This window comes from Mixophyes fleayi, chromosome 5, assembly GCF_038048845.1.
Source record: "Mixophyes fleayi isolate aMixFle1 chromosome 5, aMixFle1.hap1, whole genome shotgun sequence".
Taxonomy (NCBI): Eukaryota; Metazoa; Chordata; class Amphibia; order Anura; family Limnodynastidae; genus Mixophyes; species Mixophyes fleayi.
Genome location: NC_134406.1, coordinates 192,283,918 through 192,304,870, shown reverse-complemented (window position 1 = coordinate 192,304,870; position 20,953 = coordinate 192,283,918). Strand labels below are relative to the sequence as shown.

Sequence of the window (20,953 nt, the reverse complement as noted above, 5' to 3'; positions counted from 1 at the left end):
CCTCTCCATGGATTTAGGGGAACAGTAAATTGGTTAAAGATGGTTTTGGGGAGTGTTTTTTTAAAAAAATATTTTGATCAATACTATAGTTCTACAAGCACTAGCATACCCAGTTTATGACTGCCAGGACTTACTGGGACCAGTAATACCACAAAAAAAATAATCTTGATTTGTGACATCTAACCATTACCCCAACACAGACCGGCAGAGATGTTGGGAGGAGCCCAAGGCTTTTAGCACATGGAAGGTTTTTCCTAGGGGATGTGGGGTCTGCAATCTTTTTTGCGGGCTCAGTTTTCCTGGGGAATTTAGCCCCATGCTGAACAGGCGAAGGCTTTGTGACATTATGACAGGGGGACCCCACACTGCAGGTTTCTATATTATACTATCACTAGGCTGGTTTGGGCTAGGCTGGTGCATGGACCACTTTGGGGTGGAGAGAGGGAGAGAGAAGAGAGAGGGGAGAGAGGAGAGAGGAGAGAGAGCAGAGAGAAAAAGGTTGGGTCAAATGATACACTAGAAGAGTATTTTGAAGGTGTTTAAATGTTATCTTCATGCAAATTGTATTTATGTGTTTCTTTTGATTTGCATGTATCGTAAGATAAGTACAACTCAAAAACAAACAAGTAATTGGGCTTTCACGTATGCTCTTTTGCTTGCAATGTCGTCTGTTCTGTGTAACTATTAGATCAAAGATCCAAGGCAAAATTACACACCACAAGACTACATCAGCAAATTAGGAAAAAAGCAAAAAAACTAAATTATTTATTTTCATGCAGGCTGAATATCAATCTGCTTGTAGTGCACAGAATAGAGAAAAGTATAGAAATGACATAATTAAATTGCTTTTAAGACAAAGCACTGAAAATGATGCAGAGTACGGGAGAATGTTCTTATCTGACCTTGCACCGGCTCTGGTGTCAGACTTAATACAGAGCTAAAATGAGCCATTGATATAATGCAGAGCAATTTACCACAAGTTCAATGATGCACCTGGCTATGAGAGGAGGACACGATGCAGAAGATAAATGTAGTAATCATTAGCAGGTGCAATGATATTTGTTGCCGTGAATGAACTTTTCTTCCTCCTATTGGAGGGTACCTAGAGGCTTAGAATTTAAAATTTATTTTGCTAATCCTTACAGAGTATTATCTAAGATTTACATATCATTATCTCAAATATTGGCATAGTTTGCATTTCAATATGGACTATGCATTCTAAGGTGTTATACACATAACAAAATGGGGTTCTCAAGCATTAAAACCTAGCAAACTCTCGGACACTGGGGTTCCAAACATAATGTAACAAAATGGCTTTTTGACAGACATTCGCTTTGCATCAATTTCAACATTGCCTGCAAAATTCATGATCATTAAAAGACCACAAAACACTGAAATTACTATTTTCATATATGAATCAGTGAAAGGCATTGGTAAGTGCGAATGTGAAGGACAAAAGGGAAAATAATTACTAACAGTATATTAATCATCATCATCATCTATTTATATAGCGCCACTAATTCCGCAGCGCTGTACAGAGAACTCTTTCACATCAGTCCCTGCCCCATTGGAGCTTACAGCCTAAATTCCCTAATATAGACACACACTCACACAGAGAGGGAGAGACAAGGGTCAATTTTGATAGCAGCCAATTAACCTACCAGTATGTTTTTGGCGTGTGGGAGGAAACCGGAGCACCCGGAGGAAACCCACGCAAACACAGGGAGAAGATACAAACTCCACACAGATAAGGCCATGGTTGGGAATTGAACTCATGACCCCAGTGCTGTGAGGCAGAAGTGCTAACCATTTTGCCACTGTGCTGCCCTGTACATGACATTATATATTTGTTATGCCCTGCCCCATTGGAGCTTACAGTCACAATTCCTTACTACACACACTAGAGTCCATTTTAATCAGTAACCAATTAACCAGTATGATTTTGGAGTAGTGGAGGAAACTGGAGCACCTAGGGTAAAGCTTGAGAAGAAAATGCAAACTCCACATAGATAGGCCCTGGTCGAAAATCAAACTCATGATTCCAGCACTGTGAGAAAGCAGTGCTAACCACTGTGCCACCGTGCTGCCCATATAACCAGTAAATCAGTGGAATGTCATCTTAACACTGAATGATGAAGTTAAAATACATTGTTCAGTGTTAAGATGACATTCCATTGCAGCTCTGGTAAAACATATAATATCCCCCTCCCCTTCATTACATACAACAAAGCTCCTCCCATATATTTAGGGCAGTGTCCTGATGGGATCTCATGCAAGTGAACCAGCTGATTCTGCAGGCATTTAAGTCACTGCGACACTGGTCCTGACATTGAATATGAATTAACCAATCAACACAGTGTATTTCTGCATAGAAAGTGTGCAATGCTGTCACTCAAACTTTGTCTATTTTGTTAGAGAAACACCTCGCTCCTAATGTGGTAATCTGCTAAAGAAGGGGTAAAGACAAAGACAGCATGGTGGACATATTCAGTGAAGTATAAATACTCCACTAGGCAGGGCAGTTAGGTCACAGGGGTGGTGGTGTTGGGGGGAATTTGGACAGGGACGGTGAGCAGGGCTGACAGCAGGGAAGGGATGCAGGAGATAATTACATCATCCTCCCCCAGCAGAGGTATTGGCCTGAAATTTCATAGCCTGACACAGGAAGTAGTGTTTTCCTGTGAAGGAAGAAGTGACAAGAATCTCCTCGCAAGGCAGTAAAAGCAGAGTCTAGGGACCGGATTCCCTGGGTCCAAAAACAGAGGAGAGAGGCACAAAGTAGGGGACATATAAACAGTACTGAGAATGGGGCAGAACAATTTAGTACCCTGTACCTATATCCAAATGTGAGCAGCAATTTACTAATTATTCACCTCAGGAAGAGGCAGAGTTTGGTGTGGAAACAAATATACAAGCTCCTTGTGACAAGTTGTTAGATTGGACATTGCAGTGTTAGATTATCCTTGATGCTCGCAGCGACATTTAAGCTTATACTTTACAGAGAAAACACCTTCAATCAAATCCTAGCTAAAGTGTTCCTGTTTATATCAAGCTTACTCGACAGCTAAGTATTGCATTATGAATTTCTTGTAAGACTGAGCCTTACATGGAAGAAAGACATAAGGTGTTACTACTTTATTACTTGTTCATGCCTAAAGTTATATTTCCCTTCAACTTCATAAGAATTTCTGTGCAGAGACTTCTAAAATTCAAGTTATACTTAATTTACAAAAAGTTACCTGAGTTATCACCCAACCAGCAAACACACTCATATATGTTAGGGCTAACATTGCAGTGATACTTAGTTTAGAAAAAAGATTCTAATTGTCCTAGCCAGTGTTGGGATCATATTGTGCAATAGGATTGTGCCATTTGAATTACATTATCATAAATTTATATGTATGCCTTTCTAACTGTTATTAATGTATTATACTTCAAGCAGACAATTCTCCCATATCCTGCCCAGTTCCTAGTGATTCACAGTGAATCGTGTCATTTTGGCCCCACCCCTGTGACAAAATATTGATTTTGTTGCAGGGGGCTAGGCAAAATGATGCAATTGGCCAGGTCACGCCCGCCCCCTCCCACCATGCGCCCTATCCGGAATCTCCCGGAGGACCAGAAATGAATGTTTGCAAGTATGGGTTATATATTATCAACCTATAGCTACTACCACTCTTGATATGTTGACTGACAATTAATAAATACACTGTGGTGGTTTCTGAAACAAGTTTGCTCAGTGTTTGGAACAAGGGGTCTCCAAAGTCACCCCTGGTGGTCAGCATCCACATCCCCACAGACCAGCTGAAGAAATCTTGGATGTAGGCAGCGCATCAGGAGAATCGTGAATGAGAGACGCACACACAACATGCAACACACCTTCACCTCTGTACGGGGGTGCTACAAGAATATTATTTAGTTCAGTAAAAACACAACCTTTGATAGTCATTTCAAAAAATGTTTTTCTTGTGGTGTAAATAATTTGCAGCTACTATGTCACCAATACTTTCTAATATTCATAACTTCTCAATAAATCTGCCATGCAAAAGGTTATATGCAAATGTTAATAGGTGGATTAACACAGCAGTTAGTAAGACAGGAAGTGTAGATGTCAACTGCAGTAAACAAAAAGGTGTAGCATGAGGGTGTCACCTCATAAAAAGCAAATGCTAACCACAAAGATAAATAAATAAGAACAGATATTTTCAAACAAACCAATGCAATCTAAATGGGAAAATTGTTAAAATGTGGTTACTTTGGTTAAACAGCACATTTTTTTCTCCCCTTTCATTTTATAGTCACTTTTTGTGCTGCATGGTATGCAGGCAGCAAATGGAACAGTGATATCAATGTTACACAGATCTGTGTTCCCTTTGCACTTATTCCAATATATGAAACATTACACTGCAAACTGACCTACAGTGTTTCAGCTACAACAGAGCTAAGCAGCCTGCAGCTTTCCAGCTATTGCGGAACAAGGCCCAACAAGTCCTCACAGCCAGAGGCTATAGTTTTCATACTATGGTCCAAGCTAAAGTGAGAAACCTACATTTATGTATGCTATATTATATGAACTAGGAATTTTGTAATTTATCCATATTCTATATTTGAGATATCAGGTGTACCATTTGTTCGACAAATTGCACACATTACAAAGTGTCAGTCAGACTGAAGTTATTTGTATTTCAATAAATAGTTTAAAACCTCTAGAGTATCTGACTTTACTCTTACCTGAGCAGAATGATCCTCAATGTGGTCTCTTCTTCCAACATGGTTCCCCATGGTAGTATTACCAAGAAATTCAAATCCTAAGTAGGGAAAAACAGTAGTAATATAATAAAATGAAAACACAATATTTCAGAAAGTAAAGCTTGTGATACATGCTGCAATATTGTCAGCAACATCAAGCAAGTCGCCCATTATCACAGCATAGGGTCCGGTAATAATCTGATTGATTTAAACCTTATTTTTGAGCGTGTTGGGAAATCTGGTTGGAAGATGAGCGCTACCAACCATTGTCTTGTGATTATCTGCCACCTGCACAAACAGACCACTTTGTATACCAAAAGTGACCAGGTTGATTGTCCCGAGCACCAAATGGCCAGTTTGTGACCTATATTTCTAGCCACGTGTTGGCCCTAATAGGACTGATGATCCTGTCAACTGGTGTTTGGATTAAATTACAGGAACAGGATATGCATGGCTCTCATCAGTTAGCAGTACCTATTTTAGTTGTGTACAAATCCCGAAAATCTCTGACAACAGAAGACAGAGTAATCTAACAGCAGAACAAAAGTAACAACAAAAATAATCATTACTGCAAAACACAAAAGTGATCTGGCTTGATGGTCAAATATTGGTACCTTCAATACCAAAAATACCACCAACAGGCCCCTTACCCACTGGTGCCAAATAAATGCCTTTACTACCTTTTTAAAGCTAGTACAGGCATGTTAAAGGGTACTGGTTCCAATGACATTATATCCACTCGCACTTGGGGCAAGCAGTGTTTGCGTTGCAGCTTTTTTCCCTTAACTGTGCATTCTCTTTAAGTGAACTCATTGGGGTCAATGGTGTGTCCTACAGTGAACCACCCTGACCACAAGTGCTTTTTAGCCAACATGTCAAATGCAATTAAATAAAGTTAATGCAACTCCAGTGGATAATTAACCTTAGAATAGTAATTTATATTTTCAGTAAATTGACACAAATTGTGTAAGCAGAGTACAGGTTTCCATTTTGGCTAATTGTACAATCCACGAAAGCCACTGTTTGCTTTATCACCCAATGCCAAATATAATAAACCGTTACAGACATCTATTTTATGTTTTCCATTTCAAATCAGAATTTTTTAAAAAGCAACTAAAATGAAAGTTTAATTTCTGCTGACTAAAATGGAGATTCTCCTGGCAAGACTTGTAGGATTGAATTTTGCATGATGTGCTGCCGAACGTCACAGCGCTTATTTTCGGGTACGAGGGTACTCCAATATAGTGGATTTCCTTACGAACCTCTATGGGATGCATGGAAAAATCTGCAATGTTTTATCAATGTGGAGTTCCAGAGGCACATCGCACACAATTAAATTCTCCCCATAATTTATTATTCAAAAACCTATTTACAAAGTTTGAAAAGCCAGGGGAAAAAAAGGTATTACTGATTTTCAGAACACATAGCATTTGCTTGTATAGTCCGAGACAGGAGCGGAGGAATACAATTTACCGGAGCAAAGGCTAGTGGATTTAATTAGACAATGAGATACCAGAAATCCTTTATACTGCAGTATAATAAGTAGAAATACACTGACAAACATTTCAAAAGTTTGAAAAACAGAGACAATTTTTTAAGAAAAACAAATGAACACCCCCCCCCCCCCAAAAAAAAAACTACTACGAAGCAATGGTTGCAAAAGTTTACACACCCTGTCACAATGGGGCAATAGTTGTGCTCAGAGTTTGGCAATCAATTTCAAAATCATGTTGAAAGATAATTAGCATACCCCTGCCAGCAATGAAAATGATTGTGATTAGTCTTGAATAAAGATAAAAAAGATAAATAACTCCAGCAGGGGTAGATATGCACTGTTGACATGTCCTTGTTAAAAGCACTTACATTGCATTCTCTGCAGCCTAAAGGAGCAGCTATGACGTTTGTGGTACTGTGCTGTATATACCAGAACTGAACTAACTGCAGTAACAGGTCTCCCAATTTTTCTGATTTTGACATAACTGTCCCAATCGGTGGACCTGAAAGAGGTGAGGTCTTGAACAACTGTGATATGGTTGGTCAGATCAGGGTGGCGGGGATTATTTTGTCCCGATTTTGAACTTTTAAATGTTTGGAGGTAGATAGTTAGCGCATCAGGGGGGTGGTATAACCCAGTTAAGTTACTTAATTGTATTTGACCAGGGGCAAACATCTGCTGCCAAACCTCTTCTCCTGTACATCAATGTGTATCCTGTTTTGAAGTGGGTAGAAATAGAACAACTTGTAGCCAATCAGATCACTGGAATTAATTGATTGTGTGGAAAGCGGTGACTTGTCCATTTGTGTAATTATATTAAGAGAGGCCAGGGCTGCATTTGACAGTGGAAGTGTCATGATGCAAGGAGGAGAATAGAGGTAAGAAGGAAGCTACAGACAATCATTGAACAGGGTCCCCCAAGAGTAATTATGAGAAACTCCTGTCAAGCAGATACAGGAAGTTTGTGGTGTCAGACACACCTGCAATAAAACACTCATACAAACTACTTGTTTAATATGTTACGCAAAATATTTCAGCAGTTTATTCACTTACAGAACCTATTTTTGACAAGATTTACAGTCAGAATTTTAATAGCGTATATAGTACCTTCTTTTAGCCTGCTGAAATCACTGTTACAATTGAGGTTCAGAAAGCATTTGGCTGAAAGTTACATCTATCAATAGAGAGCAACAGAAACAAGACACATGCAGGCTGCAACGTTCACTGCATATTATTTCATTTACTGATGCATCAAACAGTCTATAACAGAATGTATTTTATAAGTATTTCTAAAACATTTTCAATCGTATCTGGCTCTCTGGTATTACAGGTGTTCATTACAATCACGAAAACAGTTCTGGATTGGTGATGGGTATATTGAGTATTCAGGGTGATAAAACTACCCAGCACGGGCAGTTTTACCTTCTCTATGGCAAGTCCATGAACCCAAAGTGTGCCTACACTAGGTTAGTCCGCTATATCTCAGAGAAGAATGAAAAAGAAATAGAGAACTACTCATCCTTACTTTCCACTACAACAGAGCGGGGAACTTTTATAATTAGGGTATAAAAAAAAATAAAAACCCCTGAATACAAAAATAAAATAAATATTAAATTACTATTACAAAAAGCAAAAGTAAAATTGCAAAAGTATTTGTTTTCTTTGCAGGCTTGGAAAATGTGCAAAACAGGTTTACTTCGTTATTATTATGATGTTTTATTTATAAAGGCACCACAGAAAATCTGCATTGTCAAACATGAAATTTACAATAGTATACAATACAAAGACACGACATACTATATTAATATTATATGAAAAAATGTTGGTGTTTTTTTCCTCCTGGAGATGTTTGCACTACAAGTCAATAAACTGTAATGGAAAACAAACAAACCTATACGGCATCCTCTAAATAAACATAATATACAACAAGAAAAAAAAGATATATATTATATTATTCCCAGTGCATAACATAAATACATTGGTATGATAACTAAGGCATAAAATAAATCTGGACCATATTGGGGTTAATGTATAGTAATTGTATACCATGATGTCAGAGCAGACATTTTAGCCATTTAAACAGTTTGGGCTAGATTTACTAAGCTGCGGGTTTGAAAAAAAATGGGGATGTTGCCTATAGCAACCAATCAGATTCTAGCTGTCATTTTGTAGAAGGTACTAAATAAATGAAAGCTAGAATCTGATTGGTTGCTATAGGCAACATCCCCACTTTTTCAAACCCGTAGCTTAGTAAATCTAGCCCTTTGTCTCTTCACAGATCAGTTTACAGTCTAATCCATTAGATTCATTAAGGGCCTTATGAACTTTAATTGTAGTTGGACTGTCGGTCTCAATAAATAGTGCTCTGTTTATTAAATTGGGTTTCCAGAATCTCTCAACACTTCAAATATTGTTTAATGCAGTACAACAGTACAAGATGTTACAGGCACAAGTCCTGGCCTTGAGGGGATTGTGGGTTACACTTAGATGCTTCAGGCATTCAATGATAACTTATTGAAGGTCAAAAGCATTTCACTTCATATCAGCCGCTTTTCCCATGTCATTGGCAAATAGAGTACAGAAAAAAACTACATTCAAATAGGGTTCATTTTTTTTTCTGTAAAATAACTTTTTATTGAAAGACACTCATGTAGCATGCAAAACAAAATCATAACAATAATAATGGAAAATATTGAAAAATACATCACATTCAATGATAAGAGAACAACATACAAAATAGTCCCTAAGGATACTTAGAAGTTTGGAATGAATAACTCAACTTTGATAACAATTTCATATCAAATATTAGAACCAGCCCCGGTGAACTCCAGGTAGTGAAAATAATTCAAAGTCGGTTACAGCAAGATATCCACTATCTATCATAAATGCTAAGAGCATTTGGGCATACATAAATGGGATTAAATATAAAGAAAGAAGAAAGAATGGATGACTTTGTTAGGGATAGTTCCAGACCCGAGACCATAGCAGCCCAGTCCTAGGGTTACTTTTACACTTGGTCTACACATAAATGTGAACAGTTTCAGCATAAAAAAGTAATGTTAAGCTTAGTTGCATTTACTAGCTAGTGATTATATATTCTACCTTATTAGCCAAGAAATATCAATGCAATGTCAAATTGCATATTTAACTGCAATGCAACACTGCCTCTGTGTTCACAAGGTAGGTATCTAAATATGGATATTTATCTTGTGAATACAACAACTTTCAGAACCAAGTACCCTTGTTTTATTAAGCAAATAAGAATTAAAGCAGTCTTATATTGTATTACATACTTACCAACTTTCTGCCATTGCCTTCCGGGAGCTGCTGCGGGGGAGGTGGGTGTGCGGGGGTCGGAGCTCCAAAAATTGCGTCATTTTGGACCCGCCTCCCCTAACGTAATGATGCAAACGCGTCATTTTACAGTGGGGGCGGGGCCAAATGCCGCGATTCCTGGATAATCGCTGTATTTTGGCCCTAATTCTGCTGATGCAGGATTTTGCCATACTCTCCCAGGAGTCCGGGAAATGCGGGAGTCTCCCGGACATTCAGGGAGAGTTGCAAGTATGTTGTATTATCCTTACCCTCATTGTACGTGCATCTGGTACGGATAAAAATTGTACCAGTGGCCTCAATTTGAGCCTGAGTTAGGGCATCAAATAGCCATAAAAGAGTGCATATTGGCCAATTTCATATCCTTTTAAACAACCCTGTGGCTGAACTGCAGGATCTGCGCACTTTAAACATCTGTTATGTGGTCAAACTGCTCACAGATCCGCTTTTTCAGCTTTTGAGCCAAACTATTGAATTTCTTAGTGTTCTGTGAGCTTATGAGGACATAACAGGCATCGCAAAGCTCATATGCTGTAAAGTTGTGCAATATGATAATAAATATAAAAACCATCGGTACAATTAACCAAGTACATATGAACGAGTCTTACAAGGATGCCTTGGAAAAAAACATTTAGTAAACAATTCCCAATCCTTTTCTATACAAAGCATCTAAGTAAAAGAGACTGAGGCCAGTAGAACATTGGTTCTAGGACAATATGTGGCAAATGTAATGCACATTGAGTGACAAATGTACAGGACACAAGTGACACACATCCCTAGGGTCTTAGGATAAAGCAGACACTTTCCAGAACAGCCTGGTCAGATCAATCCATATTGACTGTTGCTATGGACACTGCATTAAGGTTACATTCCCAGTGGATGAGCAGCATAAACCACTTTGCACCACAAATAGTTTGTCAGTACGGATTTGTTTATGCTCCAATAACAGCCAGATCTTTTAGATGCTCTTCAGAGGGAAAATGTGGACAGTTATCTAGACTGTTGATCACACAAAATAAGCCTGAAAAAAAGAACACAGAACTGAGAGATTTAGAAAGTCTTCAAGGTGACATTTGTATTCAGATACACTTTTACATTTATCCCACTGAGCTAAGATAAATGATTGCTGCTTACCACAACATATAAACAATGTTTCTGGGTACCAATAATGCTGTAGCAAAATCACATAATTTTGACTATATGTAGACAATTTGAACTTGTGATTTTGAAATATTTGCAGGTCTAGATGGAACAAATTCATCATAAACACATCTAGATTTTACTTTTACTAAGCCTAAAAGGGCTAAAATTAGTTGGAAGAATGGACTTGAGAGAGCAACATAAAAACAAAAGCATATCTATGTTTATGTCTTCTAACGTGTGCCTGACATACATACAAGGTTGCAGTTGCATTGAGCATTGCCTAAGTGACTGCAGTGAACATTAACACAAATACTTCAAGGGCATCTACTTTTACAGCACATGCTTTATTTGAACTAGTTATCCCTTATATATAGCGGTTAGTTAATGAAGCACATACCTGTAATTCAATAACTACAATATCTAGGGAACACTCGATAGCTGTAAATGGTTGCTGTATCGTACAGCTATGCCATGGATTACAACCTACTGCACTGCTTGGTAAAATGTCCCTTTTCAAGACACAAGCATGGTAAGCTCTTTGTGCTGGAATTAATAAATTGGTTATATTGGTTGAATGATGCAATGGGAGGAAGGAAATGTACACCTACCTACTGGCTGGTAACCATGGCAACCAGAGGTAGACATGTACAGCCAGAGACTTTTGTAAAAAGTAATACATTCACAGAAATCAGGTCTGATGTATGTCAAGAGCATTAAAGCTGGCCTGGGCTACTGGAGGTTATTGTAATCACATCCTGACTGCAAACTGCAAAGATGAATCCTCTGAGTGTGGAAGTTCCTTATATACTGAGAGCAAAGAAAGGTGTATATTAAAGTGTGTGTTTGGGGGAATTCAATTTCCCCCGAAGTACCGCCAGGTTAAAACTATTACCGTTATTACGGTAGTTATAACCCGGCTTTCTGCTCGCAGCTCCCTGAGCTGCGAGCAAAAAGCCGGTCTTAGTACTACCGTAATAACGGTAATTATGCGCAGGCCGCATTACTTTTAACAGTAACGCAGCCAATTGAATATGCCCCTAAATGTTTGTTTTGTTTGCTTGTTTTAAAACAAACAACAAAAAGCATTTGCAGTTACATTTTTTTAAATGAACAAGTTATATGTATAGACTTTATATGGTGTTTGAACTCTGCCCATTTCAGAAGACACAATGACTTACAATTAAGAATAATACAACGAGGGCCCTAGGTAAAAAAAAAAACCTTAAAAAATCCACAGGCAATGTAAATGCTTACAAAAGTACAAATAAGCGAACTGCACTATTCAGTTTTACACAAATTGGTAATTATCATACAAACAATGATTTAGTATCATTTGTCCATGATTAGCCACATTATATCATCTGACTAAAGAATCTAATTTTCACAATTAGAAAGACATCACGTTCAATTTATGCCTATAAGAGTATTAAAACACCACCAATGAGAGAACTGCATTTCTTAAAATACAATGTTGACTGTACATCAAGTATTGCCCCACTTAGGGGAGATTCAATTGCCGGAGATGTGGCGCACGGACTTCATGCTGTGCACTTTGACGGAAATTACTGTAGGAATCTCTGATGATTTTTCCTCACTCACCATAAAACGAGTGGAGATTCCAGCCATGTCCCAGAGACACCTCACGTCGAATTCAAACAACCACCCTCTAATGTTTATAATGACCTCTAAATTTGTTTCTGCAAATTAAAAAAGTAGAAAATTCCCTGCTGGTTAAAAAATAAAAATCTATACAACCCCTTTGAAGGCGAGTGTTAATATTGGAGTATTTAATTATTTAAAAACACTTGTTTAAACCACGGCCTGTTCCAGATTCTCTATACACACGGATAGATACTGCTCTAAGCTCGCGGAATTTGATGTGGAACTGAATGCTTGTTGCTATTAAGTAGGAAGAACCCAACAAAATCTTACTAGACAAAATTATATGTAATGCAATATATTAGCAAAATCATGTTACCATTAAACTACTAACATATATACTATGTTTAGCTTGTACGCACTCAAAAGCAAGGCCTTCTACCATTTGGGCAAGTTTATATAACAGTAAGCACTATTTGTAGTACTATGACACTCAGGGCTGGCGAGCTCCGTGGTTTAAGGGGCGCCTAAAACTCTGAGTAACATAACACCACTTATTCAGTGTTTTTATTTTCACCAAGTCCCCCTCAAACTGAACACCAGCTTCTTACATGTGAAGCTGCCAGCTGTGCTCCTCCATGTCACCTATGGGCTGGCTGGGAGAGTGGCACTGGGCTATGATGTCACAGCCCAGCATCTGGCTAAGGTAGTAAACTTTGGTTGAGGATGTTGGAAGAAGAACGTCCACTGTGGACGGGGACCCACGGACTTTACATGGAAATACCGTCTTCTTATAGTAGTTTGTGTAGGCCTCAAGTCTGAAATTTTTGGGAGCCTCCTGCATTTGATGTCATCTTCCAATTTTATTCCCTAATCTCCCTAATTTCATAATACCGGGATGGTCAAATGTTTTGTGCAAAAAAGTTGCCATGCCCAGTAGAGGGTTCCCGACACTGATAGATGAATTACTGTCACACTGATAGATGAATTACTGGCACACTGATAGATGAATTACCGTCACACTGATAGATGAATTACCGTCACACTGATAGATGAATTACCATCACACTGATAGATGAATTACCGTCCCACTGATAGATGAATTACCGTCACACTGATAGATGAACTGCTGAGAGACATCTACTGGGCATGATAGCTTACTGATACTTACTGTCCAGCTTATGGACACACAACATGGGATCGCAGGACGGGTAAGTAAACTATTGGGACTATGCTGTTTCACCATTAGACATGTGGAAGTCTGCATTAGACCGCCACCTGAGAATTGAGAGTCTGCACTGGATAATGTTCATTAGAATTGTCTATTATATGCAAGACATGTGCTGCAATATTCTCCCTGATTTGATTTTCACCATCTCAGGTTGAAGTCTCTGGGGGAAATTCAATTCTCAGCGGTCATTTTTTTTTAAACACCGCTGTAAGTGATTTTAATGCGGTTTTCACTTATTCTGGAGCGCGTTAACTTTACCCGTTATTCAAATCTATTTTTAATGCACTGTTTTGTTAGCGAAAACGGTACCATCGCGGACAAGTAGATGTTCCATTGAAAGTATAGAGAGGAAAAGAGGGAGAAGGGTTAAAAGCTATTCTTTTATAACACGGCGTGCTAAACTATCAAAGTTTTTTCTTGCACCTCTCATGGTTGTGCAAAAAAATAAACATAAGAAAGCTATTGAAACCATGTAATAATGTAAAAAAAAAAAAAAGAACAAAATATGTATAACATGGAAAATGTGTTTTTATTTTACAAAAAAGCATGTAAAAAATTAATAAACACAATAATCACTAATTAATATATGTATGTACTAATATATATGTACTAATGTGTTTAATATAGTAAAAAAAATTACTGTATGTAGATATTAGAAAATAGAAGGTTGTGTAATGCAATATAAATGTATGCCAATGCATATTTTTTTCTTATTATAGATGACTCAGTTAAACCCTCCCCTTCACTCCGATAAAAATTCGCAAGCACCAATGGTTAATGCGCGGGGGCGGCGCTACCTGTTTTTAAATTGAATAGCACGATTTTTTATACTGCGGGTCAAAAGCCGCGCTGATAATTTTAGTTTTTTAATGCAGCAAGAAAGAAAAAATAAATACTGCGTACAATTGAATTCCCCCCTCTGAGTGAGGAGTTAAGTACTGATTATATTCAAATAGTGTGAGCTTGGTTATGTCATAGTATTTCACCCTTTGTAATTGGCAAATGGACAAGGGCCATTGGTAGCTTTTATAGGACTACAAAAGTCCTCAAGCCCATTTACATTGTTACCGAGACAAGAATATCTCAGCAATATATGACACAGAAACCACAGGATGTGATGTGACTCAATATGACTCAATTGTTAAAATCTAAGATTTCAGCAAATGATAAGTAAAGAAGACTAATGTTATAATGTAATGTTATAAAACCAGATTATGTTTCTGGCTCTTGAACATTGTTTAAACTGTCTATGAGTACACCAGTGTGAGTTTTAAATGTGGGCAGTTTTCAAAGTTTCCAAATGTTAGAACTGGTTAGTTTCCATACGGATAAAAAAAACAAAACAAAAAGTAAACACAAGCTAACACTGCTGTGTTGCAATACCAGATACATATCAGAACCAGATAAAACAAGTCCTATACACCAACATTTGGCAATAGTAGTGCTTTCATTAAATGAATGTTAAAAGTGATTGGAGATAAAGAGGTAGCAGGAGATGGCTGGATAGGAAATATGAGTCAAGTACCAACGTGTAGATGGACAGTACAGACATTGGATATTATTCTCTGTGAGCCTCTTAGAATCACCTGCTTTGTTTAAAGGAAACAGCAAAGGGCTTTACTAACTGATGTGGACTCACTCCATGGAAACGAAGAAGTAAACAAATTTAGGAAATCCATCTTTCAAACTTACTAAATGAGCCTTAATGGAAAAATATAATGCATCTATCTATGTGTATGTCTAACCGCAATACCCAAGGTAAAACATTTATATACATTTTACAGCCCCACCACCAATACTCACTCACAGGTCTTTCCAAAGTGTAACTGGTACACCAAGTAACATAGGTCTGTCTCTAAATAGATTATCAAGATTACAGAAGAAGAACAACGTGTAACAGGGTTAAATAACCCAAACCAGACTGAAGGTGGTATACAGAGGGATAATGGGCAAAGCCAGAACCAAGTGGTGTACAGTACAAAGTAAACAGACATCAGGCATGATTCAATATAACAAATCAGAAATTAAAGGATGAATACAAATGTAAAAAGACACAGAAACAAGGCATATCACAATTCCAAAGCTAGCTTTAGGTGAAAACTGCTAAACACCAGAGCCTATAACCCCCCCCCCCAAAAAAAACTGGTCCCAAACCAAGAAACGAATGATGATGGAATAACGATTAAACGGGCACCAAGTAAACAAGGAGTGACTTAGGGGCAATATATCCAGGTAATTGATCCACCTCATCTGACCTCAATCTGCCCCACGAGGAAGATCTGGTTGTTGGTTATTCAACCAGTAACATAACGAAGGCTGATGCAAAATGTCTTGTAATTTGAGGCCAGATTCGTTAAGGAACTTAACTTGAGAAACTTCTTATTTCAGTCTCCTGGACAAAACCATGTTACAATGCAAGGGGTGCAAATTAGTATTCTATTTTGCACATAAGTTAAATACTGACTGTTTTTTCATGTAGCACACAAATACTTGATAGCTTATTTGTACACTGAAATTTAAAGTTGATATTTGTGTGCTACATGAAAAAACAGTCGGTATTTAATTTATGTGCAAAACAGAATACTAATTTGCACCCCTTGCATTGTAACATGGTTTTGTCCAGGAGACTGAAATAAGAAGTTTCTCAAGTTAAGATCCTTAATGAATCAGGCCCTTGATTATTAACAATTCCCAATTCCATGTGCTATTTGTGCAAATTTGTGATAGTGCATGTAATCCCTAAAAGATATAGTCTTCCCCTTGTTAAACAACCTGCAGGGACAGATGATTACGTAAATCACAAATGCAGATGTACAAGTCAATTGACTTTTTACTGCCTTTAATCGTAAACAATCTACAGACTGGTGAGATAATTGTGGATTGGCAGCAATAGCATTCCCTTTTCCTACAGAAAGAGTGAAGTCAAGGGTTACATGGAATAACAGTTTTGGGAATATTCCTACATAGGAAAATCACAGATATTATGCCAACATCTATAACAATTCAAGGGTTTGCATGCAAAGATTTCAGGTAATATAGCATCAGTGGCCAATACCATTCTTAAATGATTGACAATATTATAAATGCGTTGACTTGTGTAGAAATAGATGCAGGAGAAAGTAACTATATCTTTCTCAGCATTAGATATAATGGTCAGCTCTGTCAAATCAACCTATTGAGACTAGTATGCATCTCAGATGCAGGATAGACCCTGTGTGGGCATAAATTCCATATCTTGAAACAGATATTTGTCATAGCTTTTCAGTAAGTAACAGTGTCAAGAGAATTGGTAGAACAGAAGATCAAATAAAAAAAAAAAAGATTATTTGTGTCTGCACATGACTCATCAGGTGGATGGAACATGGCAACGATTTAAGGGAAGTGACAAATCATTCAAAAGATTCCTTAGACCATGCCAAATTAAACAGGTTATCTGTGCACCTGAAACAAACCCAGAGTCAAACATATGTTAATGTAATGAGCCAGATATAGATTGGTAAACAGTGGTGCCACAGAGAAGCGCGTCACAAAGCTTTGTAAATAAAAACTCTTTAAAAACGTAAATTAATTGCAAGAAAGGTACAGGAGTTATAATCACAGTGCCCTAAAAACCTCAACAGGTGAAGTGTTTCATCTGGGTATAAGTGAAAGTACTCATACAGCCCTGTGCCATCATGATCATTGTGAAATCACTGTATACAACTAGCTGACATCAAGAATGGCAAATTAAACAGCAGCCAGCAAACGAGGTAACCTTTATTCATTCCACAAAGGTCAGGTGCATTTTAATAAAGGATTTCTACGATTGAAAATCTGAACATTAAAACTGGAAGTAAATAGCACAAAAGCATTTATTGACGAATCATTTAATTTTCAGATCGATTCTCTGACTCAACTATCATGTCTAAAATTCATGTGACACACCTGGCCTGGTACAGTGACACACTGGTGTGTCCAGACACAACAACCAGGAATCTCATATATATCTGTAACTTGTACTTAGATGCATGCCACTCATATGTTTCCGTCATATGTGCATAAAATACAAACAGGAGAATAATTAAAGCAATAATGCAAAACCATAAAGCCAGAGAGAAAGACATCACCCACGTTCTGTCTGCATGACCTATGAGTCATGGTGAGATTTGAGGAAGAGAAACATACATGGGGATCTCCCATTTTGTCTAGCTACCTATGTATTTTTCCTCCTATATGTATGATGTTTTTGCTGTTAAAGTACCAGTATTACTCTCCCCCCAAAAACAACACACGCACACACGCACACACACACACACACACGCACGCACACACACCACACACACACACACATACACACACCACACACACACACACACACCACACACACACACACCACACACACACACACCACACACACACACACCACACCACACCCACACACACACACACCACACACACACACACCACACACACGCACAACCGCACACACACACACACCACACACACACACCACACACACACACACACACAAAACTCCCTCCTTCAATTTCTGAAAGAATTATTGAATTTTCACTCAGTCACGGCAATATACAACTGAGGCGCAAACGCATTATGGTCTTTTGTGTTTTTTCAATCTAATCATTTTTAAATCAAGATAATTTCAAGAAAATAGTGATTGTAGAAATCCATTCAGTGCATGTGTGATATAGGACTATTCTAAGATCAATTACATTGCATTGCTTGATTGCAACACACTATCAGATTCAATCTGATCGCTTGTGCAGGAAAATTTTCCAGTGAAGACGATAGCACTATTGATGGATATGGCCATCTACACTGCATTGTTTTTATTTTCTACAAGTTATGTTATTATGTATGAACAGTGAGTTTTGATGTCGTCACTTCAGTGATCAATTAGAAAAATGTGTGTATTATAAGGAATAATGTAACCCTACTGTACATATTAGAAGTTGTCTCAGTGATCTGTAGCCTGTATAAAGAACTTAGTCTACAGAATACCTGTGACTTGTAATATCATGGTATATGGAACTTGTCATATTATATTATGTCTTGCCAATTGTGTTATTTTATACTAAGTCACATTAATTTATGCCTTGTCATATTGTATTATGTGCTTGCCTTGTTTACCCATTTCATCCTACCTACTGTACGGTGCTGTAAAACTCTTGTGGCACCATAAAAACTGTAATAACGTAAATAGGCAGATTTTGTTGTTTTGTTTTACTGTGAAGTGGGGTTGTAGCACTTGCTAAAACAAGAGTTGACTGTCATTTCGGTCAGTGTCAGATCGCCCCTTTGCTTCAGTTCATCAGAAAAGGCCCCCAATAAAAGAGTACAAAGGCAGCTGAATCACAATAGGATGGATGGAGTATTTCCAGTAGACAAATTCCTGCTAATCTACCTGCAGCAATAGTGGACACCTAACAGAACCACTGCTACCTTTTAAGATATTTCACAACACACGATTCATGGTAGGTTACACTCTTTTATCCAAAACATACAATTTGACCTATGGAGATGTGATCAGATTGTTACATCATACATGTAACAATTCATACATGTATAAATTGTTACATTTATACATGCATGATGGGGAATGCTCAAATGTTTTCAAAGGATAGTGCCTTTCCCCATACCAGTGTACTGGTGATCACTCAAATGGCAACAACCTAAGAAGAGATGGACGTAATCATGATTAGTCTAATGTATAATGAGTTATTCTGATAATGTATATATGAAAGGCAGGGCATGGTCACAATTCTGCTGGCTCTTAATTAATGTTGGAAAACCAATGTGACGAGAGGTTGTAGGAAACAACCTGAGATTAAGTACTGCAATTTGAACAGAAAGGTATGTCCTTTAAAAAGGTACCTAGAATATTGAAGCACGTAGAACACACGCTTTACAAAGCAAAAAAAAGATAACCAAAACTAGAGTTGGTTGCAAGTCCATTGATTTACCTTGGCATAATATTATTTATTTTTAAATACATTTCCAGGGATAATATGACTAATAAGTACCACAGACTGCAATTTGAGAATTGTAAACCTAATAACAAATTGAATTTGATTAGTAAAAAGTGAAAGCTTATAATCAAACTAGATCATCAGCTAATTATATAGTGCCACTAATTCTGAAGCGCTGTACAGAAAACTCACATCAGTCCCTGAAAAAGTGGAGATGTTGCCTATAGCAACCAATCAGATTATAGTTATCATTTATTTAGTACAATCTACAAAATGACAGTTAGAATCTGATTGGTTGCTATAGGCAACATCTCCCCTTTTTGAAATCCGTAGCTTGATATATTTACCCCCAAGTGTTAGTTGGTGTCTTTTTATTGCCTATTCAAATCATCATCAGTTTTTATATAGCGCCACTAATTCCACAGCGCTGTACAGAAAACTCACTCACATTAGTCCCTGCCCCATTGGAGCTTACAGTCTAAATTCCCTAACAAACACACACAGCGACTGAGAAAGACTAGGATCAATTTGATAGCAGTCAATTAACCTACTAGTATGTTTCTGAAGTGTAGGAGGGACCCAGAGCACCCGGAGGAAACCCACGCAAACATGGGGAGTACATACAAACGCCACACAGATAAGGCCATGGTCAGGAATTGAACTCATGACCCTACTGTGAGGCAGAAATGCTAACCACTAAGCAACCGTGCTGTCCAATTCTAAACTATATATATACAAAATACAAGCGAATGTTAACACAATAGAAATAAAAACATCTCAATAGTCTAATTTATAATTTATAATAACTAAACATTACATTTAGATAAACATTTAACTTTACCACACAGTTACCTACTCTTCCAGGCTCCCACATTAGGGGAGAGGGACTCTCAAAGACTCCTGGAAGAACAAGTACATTTCCTGTCAGATGGGTGGACACGTGTTGTAAAGACACAAATTGCGTCATAAAGCCTTACCCACCTTAGTGAGCATTTGAGTGGGCAGGGGATGTGATCGTTTCCGGGGCACAGGTATGAAATGTAGGCAAGTGCACTTTAAGAAAGCATAAAGATGGCAAATCAAGTATGAGGTATAGGCTCCTTTCCAATATGATCCATATCACTTTGTACACAATACTCTACTCCTACCACAACTCCTATGATCAAGGGGAACAAGTGTCCAGCAGTCATGGTTGCTAGTAGCTGACTTTCTTAAGGTTTCTATACTGACTAGTTCATCTTTCATGTCTCCACTTTCCTTGTCTCTCCTCATTCCAATCACTGGTAGCTGCACAGAGATCCCAGTCACCCATGGCTGCCTTAATGCTGGTTGCTGATAATGCTTCTACCTCACAGTAGACCCTCACACCAGTAGCCACAATTGTTATGCCGCCAACTTTATGTATGAATTGTCCACCACACCTCTTAGATTGTAAGC

At 37.9% G+C, this 20,953-nt stretch overlaps 1 protein-coding gene across 3 annotated transcripts in view; it reads right to left on the bottom strand.

Moving 5' to 3' along the window:
* MBP (myelin basic protein) overlaps window positions 1-20,953 on the bottom strand; it is a 136,240-nt gene that overhangs the window by 113,848 nt on the left and 1,439 nt on the right. The window contains exon 2 of one of the 3 annotated variants that reach the window (XM_075213209.1): window positions 4,732-4,808. The exons of 1 other annotated variant lie outside the window; for it this stretch is intronic. In XM_075213209.1, coding sequence (XP_075069310.1) covers window positions 4,732-4,782 — 51 coding nt within the window. In that variant the 5' untranslated portion in view covers window positions 4,783-4,808. Of the gene's footprint in view, window positions 1-4,731; window positions 4,809-20,953 lie in introns of those variants that run through there. One more of the 3 variants, XM_075213208.1, reaches the window with a different exon arrangement.